The following is a 25306-nucleotide window of genomic DNA, read 5'->3' as shown; positions in this document are numbered from 1 at the left end:
GTATTCAGCATGGTGAACCCACATCTGGAGTATTGGTTCCAGTTTTGGACCCCCCACTACAGAAAGGATGTGGACAAATTGGAGAGAGTCCAACGGAGGGCAACAAAAATGACTGGGGGGTTGGGACACATGACTTATGAGAAGAGGCTGAGGGAACTGGGGTTAGTCAGTCTGCAGAAGAGAAAAGTGAGGGGGGATTTGATAGCAGCCTTCAGCTATCTGAAGCGGGGTTCCAAAGAGGATGGAGCTAGGCTGTTCTCAGTGATGGCAGATGACAGAACAAGGAGTAATGGTCTCAAGTTGCAGTGGAAGAGGTCTAAGTTGGATATTAGGAAAAACTATTTCAGTAGGAGGGTGGTGAAGCACTGGAATGGATTACCTAGGGAGGTGGTGGAATCTCCATCCTTAGAAGTTTTTAAGGCCCGGCTTGACAAAGCCCTGGCTGGAATGATTTAGTTGGGGTTGGTCCTGCTTTGAGCAGGGGGTTGGACTAGATGACCTCCTGAGGTCTCTTCCAACCCTAATCTTCTATGATTCTAGGTTACTTACCTGTAACTGAAGGTTCTTAGAGATGTGTGGTCCCTATCACCTTCATGTGGAATATCATGCATGCGCACCACATGCCTGAGTCCAGAGAATTTTATTAAGCAGTACCCATTGGTCTGCTAATGCGCGGTTCTCCTCATGCTCCAAAATGAGGTTATAAAGGGTGATGTAAACAGACATCTCTCCAGTTCCTTCTCTTACTGCAAATACAGGTATAATCCAGCACCAGAGAGAACGGAAGGTGGGTAGTGGAATACAGATAGGACCAGAGATCTTGACCCCTTGATCTCTCTGCTATGGAAACAAATGGTTAAGGTGTCTAATAGTTTTTGTTCTTGGTAGGTAAAAGGCCAGTACTGTGACGCAGCAGGGAGGGGGGAGTGTTGACCTGGGAATGTGGCAGGTGAGTTTCACTGGGGATGGGACACCTAAGAGCCTGTAACCTGAGCCAGGAGGGGGAGGGGTAGGTAACACCTCTGCCCGGGGACAAAGGCAGCAGTAGAGAGCCTGCTGGGGGAGGGCTTTGGTTTCAGTTTGGTGCTGGGTGGTGGAATGCAGGGAACCCCAGGGCTGGGTCTAAGCTCCCTGCCCCCCAGAAGGACTGGACTGAGGGGTCCTGGTTGTACCCACAAGCTCTGTTTTAGACTGTGTTCCTATTGTCCAATAAACCTTCCGTTTTACTGGCAGGCTGAGAGTCACAGTGAATCCCAGGAAGAGGGGTGCAGGCCCCGGACTCCCCCACACTCCATGACAACTGGTGTTAGCGGTGGGATGTACTGCACCCCGTGAACGGCACTTCCTGAAGTAAGTGACTGGGGAACAATAAAACGAAGGGGGATTGACGGGGACCAGGTGTGCTGAAGATTCAGAGAGAGACGGTTTCAGGGGGCAGTTAACCCCTGGGAGTGTGTGACCAGAGAGAAAGACTTTTGCAGTAACAGGGTCCCCCGGGGGATTGCAGCGAGCGGCCCCAGGGGCGGAGAAGTCTGCAGCTCGACCCTGGCAAAGAGGTGGTGACCTCAAGAAGAAGGAGGACTGGCACCCTAGGGGTTCTTCTTGGAAACCGTGGAAAGCTGCACAGGCCTCCGAGTGGCCAGCAGGGAGATGTACGCTAAAAGCCTTAAGAGTGACCTGGTGGAGCTGTGCAGGCAGAGGGGGCTGCGCACTGGAAGGTCCACCAAGGAACAGCTGATTGCCCAGCTGGAGAAGGATCGCTTGGATGACCTGATCCCTGTCCCTGAGGGAAGCCGCCCAGTGGACGCAGCATGGGCCCTGGGGCCTGACCGGGCTGGGAGGGGTCAGACTGCTGCCGAGGACATCCCGAGACCCTTCCTACCTATGCCTAGGGGAGGGGTTGGGGGAAGCCCAGGGAATACCGAGGCCACCCTGACCCCGGCAGCCAGCAGGGGATCCTCCCGGTGGAGCTCCCCATCCCTGGAGTGGAGGCGGCTAGAATGAGAGAGGGAGATGAAAATGAGGGAGCTGGAGGATCATGAAAAGCAGCGTCAGCATGAGACGGAGGAGAAGGAGAAACAGAAGCAGCATGAAGAGAAGCAGAGACAGCATGAACTGGAGCTCGTCAGGCTGAGGAGCAGTGGGGCCCAGGCTGCGGTGAGTGAGGGGGGACCCAAGACTGTGAGGAGCTTTGATAAGTGCTTCCTGGACCAGCGGAAGGAGGGGGAGGACATAGATAGCTTCCTGACGGCCTTTGAGAATGCCTGCGAGATGCACAGGGTTGACCCGGCAGACAGGCTCCAGTTTCTCACCCCCTTATTGGACCCCAAAGCCGTGGAGGTGTACAGCCGAATGACAGGGGCAGAGGCAGGGGACTATTAACTGTTCAAAAAGGCCCTGCTCTGTGAATTTGGGCTGGCCCCTGAGATGTACCGGAAAAGGTTCCGGAGTCAGCGTAAAACACCTGAGGTCACATACCTACAACTGGTCAACCGAATGCAGGGATATGCCCGCAAGTGGACAGCTGGGGCCCAAGCTAAAGAGGACCTGCTTGACCTAATTGTACTGGAGCATCTGTATGAACAGTGCCCTTCCGACCTGAGGCTATGGTCGGTGGACAAAAAGCTAGAGAACCCACAGCATGCAGGGCAGCTGGCCGACGAGTTTGTGAATAGTCAGTCAGGGGGTAGCAGGGAGGAGTCCCAAAAGAACAGATCCCCCACGATGCAGAGAGAGAGAGTCACCATGGGACCTCCCAGCAGGGAAATATGGAGAACCCCCTCCCAAAGGGAACGCCTGGCATCAGGACCATCTGACCCGCTCGAGGGGACCAATGTGACATGAGCTGCTATCACTGTGGCCAGAGAGGCCACGTACAGACCCAGTGCCCCAGGCTCAGGGACAGACTGAGCAGACCCAACTTACCCAGGGTTAACTGGGTAGGGACCCAGCTGGATGAGGGGCAGATGGCCCAGACAAGGGGGGCTGCCAGCTTACCACCTGCTCAGGAGGGAAGAGGACCCCAGGCCAGCTCCTCCAGAGGGCTGGATGCTCTGGACTCAGAGTTCTCAGTTTACAGGGTGGGCGCGGGGCTGTCCCTCCGGAAAGAGTGCCTTTTCCCCCTGGAGATGGATGGGAGGAACGTCAACGGATACTGGGATACGGGCGCGGAGGTGACGCTGGCCCGGCCCGAGGTAGTGGCCCCATATCGGGTGGTGCCCAACACCTACCTGACCCTGAATGGGGTGGGCAGGACCCCATACAGGGTGCCCATGGCAAGGGTACACCTGAAATGGGGGGCCAAGGAGGGCCCCAAGGATGTGGGGTGCACCACCATTTGCCCACTGAGGTTTTGATGGGAGGCGGGGCCTAGAGGACTGGCCAAGCAACCCCCAAACTGCCCTGGTTGTGACCCGTAGCCAGAGCCGGCGAGGGGCACCGTGCCCCGACCTCGGGAAGGGTACCACACCGGAGGCGCAGGACCCTACCCTGGTGGGGAGGGAGCGCCGAGGGGCATGGCTCAGAGAGGCTGTGGCCTCAGACCCAGCCAGTGAGAGGGAACCAGGCACCATCCCTTCCCCAGCCGCTGAGTTCCAGGCCGAGTTGCAGAAAGATCCCTCCTTGCGGAAGCTCAGGAACCTGGCCGACCTCAGTGTGGTATGGACCATGAGGAGAGGTTGCCAGGAGAGGTTCCTGTGGGAGAAGGGGTTCCTGCACTGAGAATGGGCTCCCCCAGGGGAAGTGGAGTCCTGTGGGATCAGGAGCTGGTGGTCCCCCAGAAGTAGCGCCGCAAGCTACTGTACCTGGCCCATGACATCCCCCTCTAAGGGCACCAGCGAATCCGGCGCACCCAGCAGAGATTGCTACAGAACTTTTACTGGCCTGGAGTCTTTACCACTGTTCGGCAGTATTGCCGATCCTGCGACCCCTGTCAGAGGGTGGGGAAGGCCCGGGACAAGGGCAAAGGTTTCAAAGCCGCTTTCCCCATCATAGAGGAACCTTTCCAGAAGGTGGCCATGGACACAGTGGGACCTCTCAGCAAGACGACCCGGTCGGGGAAGAAATACATTCTGGTGGTGGTAGATTTTGCGACCCGCTACCCCGAGGCAGTGCCCTTAGCTTCCACTGAAGCCGACACTGTGGCAGATGCGCTCCTGACCATTTTCAGCCGAGTGGGGTTCCCCAAGGAAGTCTTGACAGACCAAGGATCCAACTTAATGTCAGCCCTGCTCTGGTGCTTGTTGGAGAAATGTGGGGCCCAGCACAACTGGGCCTCAGCGTATCACCCCCAGTCCAATGGGCTGGTGGAGAGGTTCAATGGGACGCTAAAGATGATGCTGAAAACCTTTATGAACCAGCACCCGCAGGATTGGGACAAGTACTTACCTCACCTGCTGTTCGCGTACAGGGAGGTACCCCAGGAGTCTACCGGATTTTCGCCTTTCGAACTGTTATATGGAAGGAGGATAAGGGGCCCCCTGGACCTGATGAGAGACGAATGGGAGGGGAAGGCCACTCCCAATGGAGAGTCAGTGGTGGAGTATGTCCTGATTTTCTGAGAGAGACTTGCTGAACTCATGGGCCTGGCCAGAGCCCAGAAGAAGCAGAAGGTCTGGTATGGCCGCACGGCACGGGCCCGTGCCTATGCCACTGGGGATCAGGTGATGGTTCTCATCCCTGTGAGAAAGAACCAACTACAGGCCGCCTGGGAGGGCCCTTTAAGGTTGTCAAGCAGCTAAATGAGGTAAACTATGTGGTGGAGCTGTCTAACTGGGCGCACCACCGCCAGGTGTTATCATGTGAATATGATGAAGCCATATTATGCCAGGGGGAAATGTGGTGTTGGCCGTGTGTGGACATTGGGAGGAGCAAGGAGATGACCCTTTAGTAGATCTATTCCCTGGGACCCGAGCTGGTTCACCCCTCTCGGATCAGCTAACCCCTGCCCAGCAAGCTGAGATCAGGGGGGTGCTGCATCCGTACCAACAGCTGTTTTCCAACCAGCCTGGATGCACTAATCTGACTGTCCACCCAGGTGCAGACAGGATCGCACCCGCCGATAAGATGCTCCCCCTTTCGAGTCACAGGGAAAACTGCTCAGGACCTGGAAAGAGAGGTCAGGGACATGCTGGCTTTGGGGGTGATCCAGCCATCTGCCAGCAGTGCTGGTCCCCAAAAAGGACGGGTCGATCCGGTTCTGTGTGGACTATCGGAAGCTCAATACCATCACTGTATCTGATGCCTACCCCATGCCCAGGCCTGATGAGCTCCTAGACAAACTGGGAGGAGCTCGATACCTTACCACCATGGATCTTACAAAGGGCTACTGGCAAATGCTGCTGGATGCAGATGCCAGGCTGAAATCGGCCTTTATCAACCCTCTGGGGCTCTATGAGTTCCTGACCCTGCCTTTTGGCCTCAAGGGAGCGCTGGCCACCTTCCAGAGCCTGGTGGATCAACTACTGAAGGGGATGGAGAGTTTTGCAGTGGCGCATATTAATGACATCTGTGTCTTTAGCCAGACCTGGGAGGACCATGTGTCCCAGGTTAGACAAGTGCTGGACCAACTCCAGGAGGCTGGGCTGACCATAAAAATGGAGAAGTGCAAGATGGGGATGGCTGAAGTATCTTACCTGGGCCATCGGGTGGGGAGCAGCCACCTAAAGCCGGAACCAGGTAAGGTGGAGGTGATCAGAGACTGGCCCACTCCCCACACCAAAAAGCAGGTCCAAACCTTTATTGGGCTGGCAGGATACTATAGAAGGTTTGTGCCCCGCTTTAGCGCCATAGCCACCCCCATCGCCGAGCTATTCAAGAAGGGGAAACCAGACAAGGTGGTCTGGACCGAGCAGTGCCAGGAGGCTTTCCAGGCGCTGAAGGAAGCTCTGGTCAGTGGCCCAGTTCTGGCAAACCCAGATTTTGACAAGCCCTTTATGGTGTTCACCGACGCCTCAGACACGGGACTGGGGGCGGTGTTAATGCAGGAGGATGAAAAGGGGGAGAGACACCCCATCGTGTACCTGAGCAAGAAGTTGCTACCCCGGGAGCAACACTACGCGGCCATTGAGAAGGAGTGCCTGGCCATGGGTGTGGGCCCTCAAGAAACTAGAGCCATATCTCTTCGGGCGACACTTCACCGCGTACACCAACCACTCTCCCCTGACCTGGCTGCACCAGATGAAAGGAGCCAACGCCAAACTCCTGAGGTGGAGCCTGCTCCTGCAGGACTATGACATGGATGTGGTCCATGTGAAGGGAAGTGCTAACATGATAGTGGATGCGTTGTCCCGGAGAGGGGGCCCTGAACGTCCCCAGGTCACTAGTCAGAGTGACCCCGCTCAGTTCAGTCGCGAAGGGGGGAGAGATGTGACACAGCACGGAGGGGGGAGTGTTGACCTGGGAATGTGGAAGGGGAGTTTCACTGGGGATGGGACACCTGAGAGCCTGTAACCTGAGCCAGGAAGGGGAGGTAACACCTCTGCCCAGGAAACTGGACAAAGGCTGCGGGAGAGAGAGCCTGCTGGGGGAGTTTTGGTTTCAGTTTGGTGCTGAAACACAGGGAACCCCAGGGCTGGGGTCTAAACTCCCTGCCCTGCAGAAGGACTTGACTGAGGGGTCCTGGTTGCACCCACAAGCTCTGTTTTAGACTGTGTTCCTATTGTCCAATAAACCTTCCGTTTTACTGGCTGGCTGAGAGTTACAATGAATCCCAGGAAGAGGGGTGCAGGCCCCGGACTCCCCCACACTCTGTGACAAGTACCCTTTGGACATCCAGAGAACGAAGCTGCCTCTATTTGTTAGAAGAAAAAAAGGTAAGTGGATACTTTGACGCATGTGAAACTCTGAAATTACTTTAGGGATGAATTTTCGGTCGGGGAGTAGTGAGACCTTTTCTTTATGGAAGGTAGCATACGTCAGATCTGCCATGACTGCTCCCAGCTCACTGACTCTTCTGGCTCATGTTGTGGCAACTATAAAGGCAACTTTCATTGAAAGATGACACACAGAACATGAGACCACAGGTTCAAAGGGAGGACTGGTGAAATGAAAGAACAAGACTGAGGTCCCATTGGGGTATGAGGTTCACCAAGGGTGGGAAGGATCGAAGAAGTCCCTTCAGAAGTCTAGCTGTTGCAGGATGAGTGAAGATAGTATAATTGTCAACAGGGGAATGAAAAACACGGATTACTGTCAAATGAACCTAAAGGGAACTGTGTCTTAAGAGTAAGCAGATATTCCAGAACAGCAGGAATCCCACCAGATTCTGGAAATAACTGGAATAGACTTTCATCTACCTGATCATTACCTGGTAGAATCTTTTCTGCTTTGATAGAGAATGGACCACACACAACCCTGGAACATGAGTATCTACATCCGATGCCTGTTCAAATACCAGGTCCTGAGTTGCAGCAGTTCCAGGTTGGAGTGCCTGAAGTTGATCTTGGGTGTTAGAAGGTTGGGAAACAGGTGGATGTTTATGAGTGGAATAGCTAGGAGCTTCACTAGATCCGAAAACCAGAAATGTATCGGCCAGTTAGGTGCAATAAAGAGGACTCAAGTGCTGTTGTGATGGATTTTCTGTAGGACCTGTGGTATTAATGGGATTGGAGGGAAGGCAGGCATAGCTGAGGTGATACCTCCATGGTAGCAGAAGGGCATCTCCCTGTGAATCCCTGCCAACAGCTGTTCTAAAGCAGTATAGGGGAAATCTGCTGTTCACCTGTGAGGCAAAAAAGGTCTCAAGACTGTTCCCCACTGAGTAACCTTGCCCAGGACCGAATTGGGAATCTCCCACTCATTGTCCATGGAAAAATGCCTGCTGAGACTGTTCACTAGGGAGTTCTGCACATCTGTCAAATATGCTGCTGAAAGGGTTACGTGATGGCTGATGCACCAATTCCAAAAGCTGACTGACTAACAAAGGAGGGATCTCGTTCCACTCTGATTGGTTTATATAGCAGCCAGTTATAATGTCCTATGTTATCTGGTTATGACAGGACAGCATGAGTGGGAGGAAGGCATTGTAGGCACAACAGACCACCTCTCAGTTCAGTAAATTGATATACATCCTGGACTCCCAAGTGGTCCAGATGCCTTGTGCAGTATGATTATTCATATGAGCTCCCCAACCTAAAAGGGAGGCATCAGTAATCATGGTTACATTGGGTGTTGGTGTGATGAAAGGGATCCCCACTCAAACTTTTTCTGCCTTTGTCAACCAGACAAATCCAGAGGAGCCTCGGATAGAATTGTCATTTTGGCACTGATGTTGCCCCTCTCTGGGGAGCAGATGCACAGGTTTGCAGACAATGGAGAGGAAGCCTAGCACATGTGCATGAGTGGGAAAGGCGTGCTCTGACTGAAGTCTGGGGCCTATGGATGACCTGGTTTATGAGAGCACCCATGACATGGAATGTCTTAATTGGTAGAGGGATCAACCACAGCAAGAGCCTAAGTCACTCCTGTGAAGTTTATGGACCTTATGGGGGATGACCAACATGGACTTCTCCTTTTTGATGCAAACTTCTAGAGAAGGAAGGAAGTAGGTAAAACAGGAAACGGGTGCGGACCAATGGATGCTGCTTACTAAATGTGTCTGGGCTCAGGGGCATGATACACATGCGTACAGGTGTGGAATACACATAGGGACTATCACTTGAAGAAGCCATTTATGCCAAAAGTAATTCAGGAAACTGGCAATTTTTAGGGGCAGATATATACTTACTCCGTTGGGAGTGACTGAATATGTGCAACTGTACATCTCATTTCCAGTTTCAATTACAAATGAATAGCCAGGACTCCTGAAGCTGGTGAGGATCCCTTGATAGGGATAACCCAGGAGGGAGAGTGTAGTGGTCATATCTTCTTGAAAATGGTTTATAAGAATGTGCAATAAATATTAAGTAGTAAGTGTGACTGGGGCAGGCAGAGTTTAGACAGACAGATGTGCAGCTACTATTCGGTAGCATTACTGGGTATCCTGATCCTGTTGAAACACTGGTCGTGCAGACAAATGAGAAAGGATGAAAAAATTTAAAAGATTAAATGGGGAAGACCCTACTAGAACATATCTTGGGACATACAACACAAAACAACATGCCTTGAGTACTCCCCATGATTAACAGCTCCTCCCTTATTTGTCTCTAGTTGAAGATGGGATGAATCTCCATGTGGAGTCTTTCACTGCCACTTCATAAATGGCAAGATGAGCTGCTACTGGGGTATAAGAGACACCTCCTGCTCCAAAAGGTGATACACCAAGAACTGCCAGGAAAGAGGAAGTGACCTCAAACCTTCCGCATAACCATGTGCTTTACCTTCCCTAAGTTACCCAGGGAGCCTCTATTAGCTGTATATAAAACTTTCAGCATGCTATTTATGTTATGTTCTCTTACCTCAAATTTGTCAGGGTTATGCATTCCTGGGATTGACTGCATTAGGTGGGAGGTTGGATGATTTCCAAAATCAGAGCTCACGTAGCCAACACGAAGCCGGCCTTCACTGGCCTTCAAGTCCTTTGGATGCTCATATGGTGGCTTGTGAAGGACATTGATCTGGCAATCACATTCACAACATTTTTTTGAGACATCATAAATTTTAAACAAAATTTGAAGCAGCAAGAACACAGATAGTAAATAGGATAGACTTTCAGAATTACACAGTTTTATTATTTTCCCCATAGTTAAGTTTCTATGCTACTGCATTGATGAAGTTTCTGTTTATCACCCAATAATGTTTGAAAACCACATCTGACCAGTTCCCAGATTTCAGGTAGAGGGTTGCACATTTGTTGCTCACACAGGCCAAGCTGTGTGTTATCCAAATTTGAGTCCAAATGGAGGCCTGACTGAGTGTAAAGCTTGGTCTATACATCCTCTAGTTAAAGAGGAAAGCCATGTATCAAAATTTGATCAAAAGATTAGTGTACTAAGGGAGCAACAGGGTCAGTCACTAAAGTGCTGCATGCAGGCTGATAAATATTGAGTGCACTGAACTGGCAACGGAGGAGAGAGCAGATGATGTCAGTCTAAGCAAAAAGCTGAGTTCATCGGTTCTAAAAAGAGTCCCACCCTATGGGTCCACGGTCAGGGTGGAGATGAGGCAGGATCAGATACTGAGGGAACAACATAGGATTCTAAAGAGACAAGGCGGGTGAGGCAATATCTTTCATTGGACCAACTTCTGTTGGAGAGAGAGAAAAGCTCTCCTGGGACTGACACAGCTACACCACCACTGCGCACACAAAAGAACTCTGTCAGATTTGGGTCAGGAGGGAGGAATTGTCAGAGTACGATTTTGGCGGTCATTGTTACTGATGGCTGTTAAATCTGACTGACCTCTTCCCAATACCAGAGAATACCAAACTGCACAAAACCAGGAAGTGAAGAGACCCATCCATCTCAACAAGGTGGTAAATCTGAAGCCTGAGAACGACTATTTTAAAACTGGCATTACATACCTGAATATAATTAACCAATGCACAATCTGTTCTTCCTCAAGTATAACCAAGTACATGGAAAAGTCTTCAAAGTTCCTACCTTATCCAAACAGAGATTTCCATGTCTCTCAGCGATAGCCTTCCTAAAGCTGTGAGAAAGGGGGTACAGCATGCTGTGATGAGGGTGGACAGAAGGCAGTCTATTCTTCTCCAGCTGATCAGCTACAATGCTGACCAGCTTTTTCATTCTTTCATCATAATCCGTCCAGTCACAGACAATCTAAAAGGAGAAACAAAGGAACCAGGGGTCACCCAATGAAGTTAATAGGCAGAAGGTTTAAAACAAACAAAAGGAAGTACTTCACACAATGCAGTCAACTTGTGGAACTTGTTGCCAGGGTATGCTGTAAAAGGCAAAACTACAATGGGTTCAAAAAAGAATTAGCTAAATTCATGGAAAAGAGTTCCATCAATGGCTATTAGCCAAGATGGTGAGGGATGCAAATGCATGGCTCTGGATGCCCCTAAGCCTCTGACTGCCAGATGCTGGGCCTGGATGACAGGGGATGGATCACGTGATAATTGCCCTGTACGGTTCATTCCTTCTGAAGCATCTGGCACTGGCCACTATCAGAAGCCAGGATACTGGGCTAGATGGATCACTGGTCTGACCCAACATGGCCATTCTTATGAAAAATTAAATGGCTGGTTAGAATACTTTAAACAACTGCACTTGACCCAGGTCAGAGCTTTGAGAAGCTCTGTTTACATGGGACTGTGATTAACATTTCTTCCATTCCAAGAGATAAAAAGGTACTTGAAAAGTATTTTAATAACCATTACAGCTCACTTGTATTTCAAATCACCTATGACCCAAGCACAGTTCTGTAAGAGAAAATGCTCCATAGTCTTATTTTCTAATTTGACTAAGACTTATTTCTGCTCCTTTTAAAATATATACACTGGATCCTTGATATGTGGTTAGTCCTGGATATTTACATTAGAATAATCTCCAAAAGAATTACGGTCAGATCTCTCTCTTCTCACCTGCAAGCAGTGGGCTAAGTTGCAATAAGCATCTGGGAAATCAGGTTTCAGTTTCAGAGCAGTGCGATAAGAAGCAATGGCTTCTGGTATGTTCCCTGAATCCTGCAAAAGCAGAGACTAAATCAGCAAGCAAAAGCAGATTCAGGAATGAGTTTGCCAAATGCATCACCGTGTTATTAAAAAAATAAAGCCATGAACATGGCTGTACCTTGTGAATAGAGGCCAGGTTACTGTGGGCATCAGCAAAAGCAGGGTTTATCTGGATGGCACGAGTGTAACATTGTAAAGCTCCCTGAACATCCTGCATCTCCTTTAAAGTATTCCCCATATTTGAATAAGCATCTGCAAACGTGGGGCTGATTCTAAAATTAAAGAACACACCATTCATTATCCACAGTACAAGTTGTCTGTCCTCTAAGAATGCCCGTCCAGACTGCTATTCGATTATTGGTTTGCATAATAGTTATAAGCCATTTTCTAAATGATTGTAGAATTCCTGTCACCAGTCTCAGAATTTTGAAAGCAAAATTCTTACCTAATAGCCTCTTTGTAATGCATCAGAGCCTCCTGCAGTTTTCCTTGCTGCTGCAGAACACTTGCTAAATTTGAATGGGCAGCAGCAAACTCTGGGAACACCTATAGGAAACAAAGGAGAGTTAGTTTGCCCCACAGATCTTCCAAGGACATCACATTGCAGAACAGTTAGAAGTGGGTTTCTGCTTATGCCCAAATAAATCTGTTAGTTTTTAAGGTGCCACTGGACTCCTCATTGTTTTTGTGGATACAGACTAATGGCTACTCCTCTGATAGTTGTCCGTTGTTATTCTCCTTGGCAAAAATCAATCAAATCTTAAACAGAAGTACCACCTCCTCTATCTACTTCTTTATCAAGTACAATCCACCCCTCATATGTTTCCACATCCTACCCTCCTCCTTATATCCAAATGTACCTCAAGAGCTTTTCTGTATAGGCGAACAGCCTCCTCAATGTTTCCCTGTTCTCGCTTGATGTTTGCCAGGTTATTAAGTGAGTCTGCATGTGTGGGGCACAGACGAAGAGCTGTATTGTAACATTCTTCTGCTTCAGCAACCTTAGAAACAAATGGAATTGTGTTCAAGCAGTATTTAACAAAATAAACAAGGAAATTGCTGTTTGACATATTTCTGTAACACTGCTTAACGAGAAAGTCACACTACAATATGTTACTCCTGGGGGGATTCTTCGGGACTGCATGCCCGCAGAATACCTGTGCTTCCCTGCAGAAAATGAGCATGGGTGCAGTTTCTTTTTTTTTTTTCGGGGTGGGGTTTGTCCCCACAGAAGTGAGACCTGGGAGGCACACACGGTTATGTGCCACTGCCCACCCACCCCCATTTCTGCAACTGCAGAGCTGCCCAGCTAAAGGAGGCTGCATCTTGGCTCCAATGACTCTGCAGCTGAATACCACCCCTTGGGTCCTAGTGCAGTTGTGCTCCCCTTCTGTGTGCTGGGAGCTTTCCTGTTTTCAGTGCAACCATGAGTGCCAGCGGTGGAGCGAAGGGGGGCCGGGGGAAGAGGTAGGGGAGAAGGAAAGGGGATAGGGGAATTGCGGAGAGAAGCCGGAGCCCAGCATGCAGCATCCCCTCAGCAGCAGCTGGCGCTCCCCCCTTAAGGAGGCCCATCAACCGTACACCTGAACCCCTCAAACAAGTCCCCCCCCCCCGACACCTACCCCACCGAGCCCCAACCAGCTGCACCTGGACCTCCCTACTAAGCTCCCCACACTCAGACCCCTCCGCCAAGCCCAATCTCCCCACACCTAGACCCCCCTTCCCCCCGTGAGCCCCAACCACCTTCATCAGGATTCCCTGCAGTGCCACTGCCCCTGCACCCAGAACTCTGCAATGAGCCCCTGTGCATCCAGATCTCCCACTGAGTCACCCGCACCCAGATTGCCCCACAGTAAGCCCCTCCACACTTTGATCCTGCCCACCCACAGCAAGTGCACCTGGCACAGATGGGCAGGACCCTGTGGTGTTTCTTGGGCAGGCCCAGCTCTTGCACTGTGTCAGGGTTGGGTGCAGCCTCACTGCCGAGTCCCTGTCCTGAGGGAGGTACGTCCTTCAGGGTGATCTCCCACCTCAAAGCAGCCAGTGGCCTGTGCTCCCAACTGCCATGCTGGAGCCACATTTATTTATTGACAAAAAATTTGCAGAATTTTAAAATACTGTGTGCTTAATTTTTTGGTGCATAATTCCTTCAGAAGTAAATATGTCTACCTTTATAAGCTTTGAGGTGGAGAATTTTTTACTCTTATTATTTCTCCAACAAGTTGACAAGCAAATCAAACACACACTAAAGGCAACATCCCACCTTAAAGTTCATTATCATTCAAGGCATTGAAATAAGTATCAGCTGAACCTCTTAAATACAGTAGACTGCAAGAAAACAGAAATGCTCCTTACACTGCCTTTCTCCTTTAGAGCATTGGCCAGATTACAATAGGCATCAGGGAAGTGTGGCTGTAGCTCAATAGCACGTCTGTAGGTGTCTATTGCCAGATCTATCAGTCCTTGCTCATAATACACACAGGCCAGGTTGCCATGCACAACTGCATGATTAGGACTCAGACTCAAGGCTCGTAAGTAGGCTGCTACAGCTCTGTAATGAGAGATGTGTGGTTAGTGTTCACATGGCCTATGTAAGATGACAGCAGAAAGTTATTTTTACATTTAACTTGGTCATAAAGGTAACCTACATAGACGAGAAAATAGGGTTTGTGCCTTTTGCTGCTTTGAGGTCAAGGCATGAAAAGTCTTGTCTACCCTGTAAGAATAAGGGCAACTGGAGAAAAAGAAGGATTATGACATTACAGAAACTAAAAGTGAAACCCATCTGAGGAGACAAGTGATTTATTCAGACTGTTTAAAAAGCTTTGCTTGCTTTTTTGTGACATCTATTTAATTAACAGACTTGGGAGAATGACACTCTGCTCCCATCAGTTAAGAGCCAAGAGAGCTTCTAATCCACATTGCAGTCATCAACAAATTCACGCACATCTCCAACCCCCAACAAAAAGGACTTGAAATCCCTAACATTTCTGAGGTAGACACACACAAAAACCAAATTCCCCTCACAGGTCTCCTTTGTGTATCAAACTAAAAAAGGATCAATTCCCCCTTCCCCACCTTCGCAAGTCATCTTTAAAGAAAAAAAATATAACTTTAAATATATTTCTACTACATTAAGAAAAATCAGTTGTGAATGTAAGGATCTCTAAAAGAAAGTAATACCTACCGAGATGTTTAATTCATGAAAACAAGATTTCTGTGGCCAACTAAGTATCAACTCTACAGAGCTAATGTGAAAAGGAACAAGGTGTTTAATGGACAAACTATGTAGCTTCTAGAAGTGGTCTAAGATGCTGCCCTTCTACACAAGGAATGCCTTTCCAGGCTACTACCCTTCTTGTCCAAATCCCTCCTCAAGCCCCCTTTGCCCATGAAACTAAGAAGAGTGTCATTTATACTGAAGATCCACACATTGATTATTTTTCCATAATGCTCTTGCCGTAAATAACCTTGTATTCTTCTGGTTCTCATCCCTGTTCCTTCTCATATACCCAGCCCCTACTGTTTTGTTACCTTCCCTTTTGTTAAATAGGACAAGTTAAAATTAGACTATGTTTTTCAGGACAGAGTCCTTGTGATTAGTCTACAGTGTGCAGCTTTTAGCACATTTAGCATATTATATTTCTTGCCTTAAGAGGTACCCTGATCCAAGAGTATCTTCTCTTTTGCACACTAGTCCTCCTTAAGGGGTATGTTTTACTTTTGCAACAATGCTACCTCAGCAGGTTGTTGAGATAATGTAGCCAAGCTCAGGCCATCTCATCAGCCAACTTTACAGTCTGTTTCCAATAGAGTCCCTTTGCATTATTTGCTTTATCTTACATTTATCTACATTGTACGTGAATAATCCCCACGTGGGATGAAATAAAGTGTTCTTTTTGCTTGTCATTACTTTTACTTTAGCAGCTACGCGGAACAGGAGATCTTGCTTTAAAAATGCTACTCTGACCTTTACAGCAAATTTATTTTGTCAAAATATATCAATTTAACACGACAAAGTGTTAAATTATGGCAAAGCATTCAATCTTATTATTGTAGCTCATCTTTCCATTATTCTGCCTCCTCATCCCCAACCTATGTGTCATTCCTTGCTCTGTTATGTCTAATTTAGATTGTAAACATGTATTAAGAATCTACCTTTTTTATTTGTCTGAAGATCATGCACACCCGTGCCTCTATATAAATAAAAATCTCATGTGGCTAAGAATCTTGATTCCTAAAAAATACATTAATTTAATAATGCATATACACAGTGGAACAGATCACCAAAAGGTAATCAACAAATCAGATATCTTTCTAAGAAACATGTTCTAATTTAACCACATATTATGGAGCTTCATATAGGAATTACTGGGTCAAATTCTAGGATCCGCATTGTGCAGGTGGCCAGAATAGAACATAATGTGCCTTTCAGGCCATCTATGAAATTCAGAAGCTGCACGTCAGTCAATAGAAATTATAACCCTATTTATGAATTCAGACACAGTATGGTACACAGCACTAAAACACCACAACCTGGCTCTTTTCCCAGGAAAAAATTATGGACTAAAATTTTAGATTTATGTGTTCAGATTAACAATGATCGCACAAAACTAAAATGAGATTTTAGGCAGGTCAATGAAGATATCCATGCAATGTGTTGCAGCAGCCACAAATATTGCAATACATATGCTAGAGAATATAAAAAAAAAAATAGATAAAAGATTCTCAGCTGAATATAGTGCTCCATTTTAGTTGTCCTATCTCAGAAGTGGAAGAGTGTGTAGAGAAAAGCAGTAGCAAGTAGGATTTGAAGGTCTGGAATTAAGTTGATATAAAAAGCATATCAAATAAAATGGTGGACTATTTATCCTTTTCCATAAACCAGAAAAAACAAACAAACAAGGCATTCAAAATGAAGAAGGCTGAAAACTGAAAAAGAAAAAGCTGATAGCTATACAGGATTAAGGAACTCCCTTCCTCCTAAATCCAAAGTGATCTGAAAGTGGAAATATTTTATAAGCGGCTGGCCAACCATCAGGTACAGGCATTGTTGAACTAGACGGGCCAATTTTTTTTTTTTTTTTTTGACATGGCAATCATACATAACAACAAAGCTACCATCCTATGTGCTCTTCCCTGATCTTACAGCTCACAAATTTCAACCTGTGTAGTTAGAACTGGAAGACAGAGCCATCCTAAAGGCGCCACCATAATCCAGGAACCACCTTCCCAATAATAGTCAACTTGCAAATTCCTACTTCGGCCTTTCAGAAAGAAACATCTCTGGTTACAAGTGAACAAATAACTATCTATGGTACTTATTGACCCCTCACCACACTAGTATGAGAGCATCACAATCTTTAATGTATTTATCCTCACAGGACACCCTCTGAGAAGTAGGGCAGTGCTATTTTCTCCCTTTTACAAATAGAAAACTGAGGCATGGTGGTTTTTCCCAAGGTCACACAGGGAGTGTCTGAATGGAGGAGAGAACTGAACCCAGGTCTCCCAAGTCTGAAGCATGGAAAGGGCAAATTCAAGGAAGACCAAAAATGTTCTGCATAAAGCATCAACTCACATCTGTGTTATCACGCTGAAATTAAAACAAATGCGCACCAGCAGTCTGTCTTGTCCAGTATTCTGAGACAGAGGTCTGTACTGGATTCAGCAGCTATGGAATAAACAGTCCTCACAGAAAGTTTCTTCCTAGCCCCCATTGTAGGCTTCCTTATGCCTTGAAACACAAGGGTTTATATCTGTTTTAAAAAAAACCACCAAGAGTTTTAAGTCCTAACTTTTGTACCTCTGGATGGTCTCACTATCCACATCAATTCTGAAACTATTTAAAATTCTACACTCTTGCCTTCAACAGTATCCTGTGGCAGTGAAATAACTGTGCCTTGCACATAACAGTATATCCTTTTATCAGTTTTAAGTCTGCTGGCGAGGTTTTATTGAATTCACATCTCCTCTCATAATTACGCAGTCCCAATCTTCTAAGTCTTCACTTAGAAATTTCTCTAAGCCTTTTTAATCACTTATCACCAGCTTCTGAGCCCCCGCCACTAAGTTTTATTACACCATTTTGAAATAGGCTGTCCAGAACAGAACACAGTATTCCAGAGGCAAGAATACATTTGAACTCTACAACTTATCTTCATAATTATCCTAACACCATTTTCTTTTTTGATAACCATTGCACATTGAGTGTCCAAAGATTGCCAAGTTATTTTTTCAAGTTTTTACATTTAATTTAAAGCCCAATAAGGTCTGAATATGAATAGATCAAATTATCCCTCCTAAATAGCATTGAAATTCACTGACAGTGAATTTAATTTGCCATCATCTTGCCCATTCATTAAGCTACCTTAGATTGCTTGATCTTCTCTGGTCTTGATTAACCTAATAATTTGTGTCCTCAAAGATTATCTACCATTTTAACTCTGACTCTTCAAGATGACCACGTCTATGGATCCATACAGTAGGAAAAATGTTTATTCTCAGCAACTGAACTTGGAAGTTTCCAGAAAGCATTTGTACCCTGATTACATGTTCATGCATCCAATCTGAGGATAAGGGGCAGAAACCACTCCCTCACCAGTCAGGTCTTTCAGTGTAATCACGACTTTACTGTAAGGAGGAGGGCAGAGAACAGATTCCTGAAGGCAACCTTGAAGAAACATATACTATGCTAATTAACTATTCTTTAAACATGGCAAATAGTTGCCATGGAGTCTGAGGATTTTTTAAAACAGTGAGGAAAGTCGGCTGTCCCAAACTGAGAACTTCATCAAGGCTAAATCCAGAGTAATGTTGCATGGAAATATGGATGGATTGCAGGTAGCAGACCTGAATATCTCCACAATGGTGACATTTCTGAAACATGATATGGCTGTGTTAGATATTGTGGAACATGCTCTAACTTGGTACTGAAACTCCCACTGGTCCACAGCAAGAGAGTATGCTGAATAATTCACTGCAGCAGTGCCTGGATGAAACTGGATTAACTTCAATGCTACAGACACTCTCAGGGTCCGCATGTCCAGTAAAAGGCCCAGCACAAGACTAAATTTGATGATTAGGGTTGTACGTTCTGACTGAGAAATTGCTCATTTACCAAACATGGTGCCACCACACACAGACCAAGACAATGGACTCTGCCTCAGACATTAAGACTTGCTTCTGATGAACAGGGAGGAACTGGGAGCGAATCTGAAGGTGGAAGGCAATTTGGGTAAAAGTGATCACGAAATGACGATTTCACAATTCTAAGGAAAGGAAGGAGAGAGCAGCAGAATAAGGTCAATGGACATAAGACAAACTCAGCATTGGTAGGTAAGGTCCTGTGGGAAGAAAAATCTAAGGGATAAAGGCATTCAGGAGAGCTGGCAGTTGCTCAAGGAGATAGTATTAAAAGCACAACTGCAAGCTATCCTGATGAAAAGAAAAGATAGGAAGAACAGTAAGAGGTGAATATGGCTCCATCAGAAATGAAAAAGGAATCCTACAAAAACTGGAAACATGGACAAACTGCTAAGGCATACAAAAAAATAGCACCAGCATGAAAGGACAAAACCAGAAAGGCTAAGGCATAAAATGAGTTACACCTAACAAGGGACAAAAGGTAATAAAAAGAGGCACTTTAAATATATTCAGAGCAAGAGAGACAAAGGGAAACTGTAGGTCCTCTACTTAGTGGGAAAGGAGTGCTAATAATGGATGATATCAAGATGGCTGAGGTATTTAATGCCTCTTTTGCTTCAGTCTTCACTAAAAAGTGAAATGGTGACCAGATACTCAACACAATATTAACAAGGGGGAAGGAATGCAAGCCAAAATAGGGAAAGAACAGGTTAAAGAATATTTAGATAAGTTAAATACAAGTCCGCGGGGCCTGAGGAAATTCATCCTAGACTACTTAAGGAGCTAGCTGAAGCAGTCTCAGAACTAACACCAATTATCTTTGCGAACTCATGGAGGACACATGATGTCCCAGAAGACTGGAAATGGGCAAAACAGTATGTATCTTTAAAAAGGTGCATAAAGAGGACCCGGGGAATTATAGATCAGTTAGGCTAACTTCGATACCTAGTAAGGTACTGGAACCAGTTATTAAACAATTTGTAAACATCTAGAGGATAACAGGGTTACAAGGAATCGACAGCATGGTTTATCAAGACTGCATCATGCCAAACCAACTGAATTTCCTTCTTCTTTGACAGGGTTACTGGCCTGGAGGATAGAGAAAATGGAGTAGATGTGGTATACCTTGATTTCCATAAGGCTTTTGAGACAGTCCTACTTGACATTCTCATAAGCAAACTATGGAAATACGGTCTAGATCAGTGGTGGGCAAACTACGGCCCGTGGGAGCATCCTGCCTGGCCCTTGAGCTCCTGGCTGGGGAGGCTAGCCCCCAGCCCCTCCCCTGCTGTTCCCCCTCCCCAGGCAGCGCGGCTTGCACCTGCGCAGCTCCCAGGCTTTCCAATAAGCCAGTCCTGCCGCTCTGAGCGGAATGGTAAGGGGGCGGTGAGGGTTGGATAAGGGGCAGTCAGTTCTGGGGGGCAGTCAAGGGGCAGAGCGGTTGGATGGGGTGGAAGTTTGGGAGCAGTCAGGGGATGGGAAGCAGGGGGGCAGTTTGATAGGCATTGGAGTCCGGGGGGGTGGGGGTGGGGCAGTCAGGGGACAGGGGGGTTGGGTAGGGGTCAGGGAAGTCAGGAGAAGTTGGATAGGGGGTGGGGGTGCGGTTAGGGGCGGGGGGTCCCGGGAGGGGGGTGGTCAGGAAACAAGGAGCAGGGGGAGTTGGATGGGTCGGGGGATTGGGGGGGGGGGGGGGCGCAGTCAGGGAGCAGGAAGTGGGAGGGGGCGGAGGCCAGCCTGTTTGGGGAGGCACAGCCTTCCCTATCTGGCCCTCCATACAGTTTTGCAACCCTGATATCTAAATGAAGTTACTATAAGGTGGGTTCACAACTGGTTGAAAAAGACTACGCAAAGAGTAATCATCAGTGGCTTGCTGTCAAACTGTGAGGGTGTATATAGTGGGGTTCTATAGGGGTCAGTCCTGTCTTATGCAATATTTTTCATTAATAATTACTTGGTTAACGAGTGGAGAGTATGCTTATAAAATGTGCAGATGACACCAAGCCTGAAGGGGTTGCAAGTACTTTGGAGGGCAGGATTAGATTCAAACCGACTGACAAATTAGAGAACTGGTCTGAAATCAACAAGGGGAAATTCAGCAAGGTGCAAAGGACTACACTTAGCAAGGAAAACATCAAATCAGGAACAGTCAGCATGGACTCACCAAGGGAAGGTCATGCCTGACTAATCTAATCGCCTTCTATGATGAGATTACTGATTCTGTGGATGAAGGGAAAGCAGTGGATGTATTGTTTCTTGACTTTAGCAAAGCTTTTGACACTGTCTCCCACAGTATTCTTGTCAGCAAGTTAAAGAAGTATGGGCTGGATGAATGTACTATAAGGTGGGTAGAAAGTTGGCTAGATTGTCGGGCTCAACGGGTAGTGATCAATGGCTCCATGTCTAGTTGGCAGCCGGTGTCAAGTGGAGTGCCCCAGGGGTCGGTCCTGGGGCCGGTTTTGTTCAATATCTTCATAAATGATCTGGAGGATGGTGTGGATTGCACTCTTAGCAAATTTGCGGACGATACTAAACTGGGAGGAGTGGTAGATACGTTGGAGGGCAGAGATAGGATACAGAGGGACCTGGACAAATTGGAGGATTGGGCCAAAAGAAACCTGATGAGGTTCAATAAGGATAAATGCAGGGTCCTGCACTTAGGACGGAAGAACCCAATGCACAGCTACAGACTAGGGACCGAATGGCTAGGCAGCAGTTCTGCGGAAAAGGACCTAGGGGTGACAGTGGACGAGAAGCTGGATATGAGTCAGCAGTGTGCCCTTGTTGCCAAGAAGGCCAATGGCATTTTGGGATGTATAAGTAGGGGCATAGCGAGCAGATCGAGGGACGTGATCGTTCCCCTCTATTCGAAATTGGTGAGGCCTCATCTGGAGTACTGTGTCCAGTTTTGGGCCCCACACTACAAGAAGGATGTGGATAAACTGGAGAGAGTCCAGCGAAGGGCAACAAAAATGATTAGGGGTCTGGAACACATGACTTATGAGGAGAGGCTGAGGGAACTGGGATTGTTTAGTCTGCGGAAGAGAAGAATGAGGGGGGATTTGATAGCTGCTTTCAACTACCTGAGAGGTGGTTCCAGAGAGGATGGTTCTAGACTATTCTCAGTGGTAGAAGATGACAGGACAAGGAGTAATGGTCTCAAGTTGCAGTGGGGGAGGTTTAGGTTGGATATTAGGAAAAACTTTTTCACTAGGAGGGTGGTGAAACACTGGAATGCGTTACCTAGGGAGGTGGTAGAATCTCCTTCCTTAGAAGTTTTTAAGGTCAGGCTTGACAAAGCCCTGGCTGGGATTATTTAATTGGGGATCAGTCCTGCTTTGAGCAGGGGGTTGGACTAGATGACCTCCTGAGGTCCCTTCCAACCCTGATATTCTATGATTCTATGAAATGCACAACTACAAAGTGAAGAATAACTGGTTAGGTGGCAGTACCAATGAAAAGAATCTGGGGGTTATAGCGCACTAGAAGTTGAATGAGTCTACCATGTGATGCAGTTATGAAAAAGGCTAACATTCAGGGGCATATTAACATGAGTATTGTATATAAGACACAAGAAGTAACTCTCCCACCCTATTTGGCGCTTGTGAGGCCTCAGCTGGAGTAGTGTGCCAATTCTGGGCACCACACTTTAGGAACGATGTGGACAAAATGGAGAGAGTTCATAAGAGAGCAACAGGAAACGATAAAAGTTTAGAAAACATGACCTATGACTATGAGGAAAGGTTGAAGTAAACTCCGGGCGTGTTTAGTTTTGAGAAAAGGAGACTGAGTGGGGACCTGATATTGTTAAGCACTGTTAGAGGACAATGGTTGTCCTCCATATCTACTGAAGGCAGGACAAATAGTAACGGGCATAATTTTCAGCAAGGGAGATTTAGGTTAGATATTAGGAAAAGGTTTAACTATCTGGGTAGTTAATTTCTCAAATAGGCTTCCAAGGGAGGTTGTGGAATACCCATCATTGAATACTGGACAAACACCTGTCAGGAATGGTCTAGACCAGGGGTCTCAAAGTCCCGGCCAGCGGGCCAGCTGCAGCCCAAGAACCTCTCCAATGTGGCCTGTGGGGCTCCAGCAATTTTGGGGCCAGGTCTCTCTCTTGGCCCTGCCTGCCGCCCCAGTGCATTCCCACCCTGCCTGTCCCCCGGGCGATTTAAAATGGCCTGGGGCCCCGCTCACCACTGGCAGTGCAGCGGAGCTGAGCAGCTTCCTGCGCGCTTGCTCCACATGGCTGCCAGCCTCTCCCTGCGGCCCTGGGGCAGGGCTGTGCCCCCGCACGCTGCCCCCGCCCCAAGCGCCCCTGCAGCCAATGGGAAGCTGCAGGGGTGGTGCCTGGGGGCAGCAGCACACAGAGGCCCCCCCAGCCTGCCCCGCCTTGGAGCCCCAGGTAAGCACCACACCCCAACCCCCTCCCAGAGCCCGCACCTGCACCCCCACCCCATCCCCACACAATCCCTCCTGCCCCCAAACTCCCTCCCAGAGCCTGCAACCCCACCCCCTCCTCCTGCACCCAGCACCCAAACCCCATCCCAGAGCCTGCACCCCAGATCCTCTCCCCCACACCCCTTCCCAGAGCCCAACCTCTGACCCCTTCTGCACCCCAATCCCCTACCCTAGACCTCTTCCCCCACCCAAACTCCCTCCCAAAGCCTTAGGCAGGTGTGGGGCGGAGTTTTGGGGGGGCAGGTTCTGGGCATCATGAGTGACATTATTGCCCCACTGGGCGGATTTGAGGACTGGCACTAAGGTAAATTGACTTTGAGACCCCTGGTCTAGACTCTAGATTTACTTGGTTCTGCCTCAGCACAGGGGCCTGGACTTTATGACCTCTTGAGGTCCCTTCCAGCCCTACACGTCTATGAACACAAGTCATCTAGAATGGAGCAGGAAAGTCTCAATGGGGAAAAGAAGAAAAAAAAAAAAAAAAAAAAAGGCAAAGCAGAACTAAAGTTTTGGCAAATAGCCTAACTACACTGTATTAATAAAAATGAGGTGAAAGCTTTAGATCTCACAAGAAGGATACCAACAGGGGTAGTGACAGACAAGGCTAAATTTCTGCTCTCCAGGAAGCTCAAAGCTTGCATATAAAGAGCATATGTTTCTCCTTGAATTGCAGTCTTTACAGGCAATGCTTGAAGTAAGAAAAGCTTTCTAAATTAGGAGTCCTAATACATGTTTGGTTAAGCATCTGATTGGCTGCTGAAGGGATGTTATATGCTTACCTGTCAAATATCCTTGCCTCCTTCAGAACATTCCCCAAATTGATGTAAGCATCCAAGAAGTTTGGGTCAAGTGTCACAGCCTGAAGATATTAAAAAAGGTAACTTACAAGCTTTGAACAGTACACTAAGAAACCCAAACTTAATAGTTTTTTAATGTATATAACCCAATTTGTAAGCAGTTATTTAAAGGATTCTATAAAACTAATGAGTAAGGAAGATTAAAGGTAAGCATAAAATGCTAATATACACAACATATTTCTGCATGCTTTCTGGAGTGAATTTAGCACTTGTGAAAGATGCTGGATTGACAACAGTGAGGACTGAAGTCCAATTTATCCACAGAACACACCACAGTACAAGCTCCCCTAAACTGGCCTACCAATATATCAACCCTGACCTAGTTGTCTCCACGTTCATGCAATCCCTCGCCTGTCAAAATGGATTCCAACAGATGCCAATTGTGGTTGTTTTAGGTTATAAAACAAAAAACTAACATCTTTCATCATGCAGTATTCTTGGTATTCGCAAGATCATGGGGTGGGGGTCACTTCATCACACAATGATGCTGAAGCACAGCTATTCTGCATGAGGGAGCAACAGACAACAGCGTTTACAGCTTTACAACTAGTAAGACTTAATGGAAATCCTAGAAAAGTGTTTGAGTGAATCACTCATGCACATTTTGGTGTGAATCCCTTTTTATAAGGGACTATTTTCCTCAACCCCACAGTTGTGCCCCAAAGATTTGTTTGAAGTTGGGTTTACTCTACTTTACCCCCACCAATGCAACGCTATGATTTCTCTACCTGTTTTAGGAAACAACCCTCCTGTACTTACACAGCTAAGAAATGCAACCCATATCCCTCACCTGTGGCAAAATACTGAGCCAACTACAATTTTTTTTAGATGCTATAGAGAAAGAGTCAGTACAAGAGTAAAAGAGCAAATATTGTATTGGTCTTTAGAAGGCTATTCTAGCAAGTTCATATCTGGTACATTATTTTACTAGGAACTGAAAGTATGCTAATAAGTTAAAGATACAAAATACAGAATGTAGATGTAACATTAGATTTTAGATAAGCATTTGATAGACTAAAAACTTAAAGGTCACTCATATGAAAACTACCACATGGACTAAAAATGGCTGAATGATCATAATTGCTGTTTGTGATCCTGGTTTATGTCACAGAGGCCAAGAAAAAATTGTTGTGTAGGATATATTAGGACTGGATTTAGACCATTAAGGAATCCGAAGAGAAACAGCACATTATCAGATTATACTAACTGGGAGGTGTTGCACACTAGCAAGAGCAGGAATTATACATAAGAATCTAGAGGTAGAAAC

At 47.1% G+C, this 25306-nt stretch overlaps 1 protein-coding gene across 2 annotated transcripts in view; it reads right to left on the bottom strand.

The window, feature by feature from the left end:
- Positions 1-25306, bottom strand: part of OGT (O-linked N-acetylglucosamine (GlcNAc) transferase) — a 79733-nt gene that overhangs the window by 38616 nt on the left and 15811 nt on the right. For both annotated transcript variants that reach the window (XM_074962844.1, XM_074962845.1), the window contains exons 6-13: positions 23962-24041; positions 13931-14126; positions 12436-12576; positions 12021-12121; positions 11694-11847; positions 11486-11587; positions 10539-10718; positions 9396-9554 (exon numbers count right to left, since the gene is read on the bottom strand). In XM_074962844.1, the coding sequence (XP_074818945.1) occupies positions 9396-9554; positions 10539-10718; positions 11486-11587; positions 11694-11847; positions 12021-12121; positions 12436-12576; positions 13931-14126; positions 23962-24041 (1113 nt within the window). The remainder of the gene's footprint in view (positions 1-9395; positions 9555-10538; positions 10719-11485; positions 11588-11693; positions 11848-12020; positions 12122-12435; positions 12577-13930; positions 14127-23961; positions 24042-25306) is intronic.

The sequence above is a fragment of the Natator depressus genome, chromosome 9 (genome assembly GCF_965152275.1).
Source record: "Natator depressus isolate rNatDep1 chromosome 9, rNatDep2.hap1, whole genome shotgun sequence".
NCBI lineage: Eukaryota > Metazoa > Chordata > Testudines > Cheloniidae > Natator > Natator depressus.
This window is presented reverse-complemented; position numbering and strand designations above follow the sequence as displayed.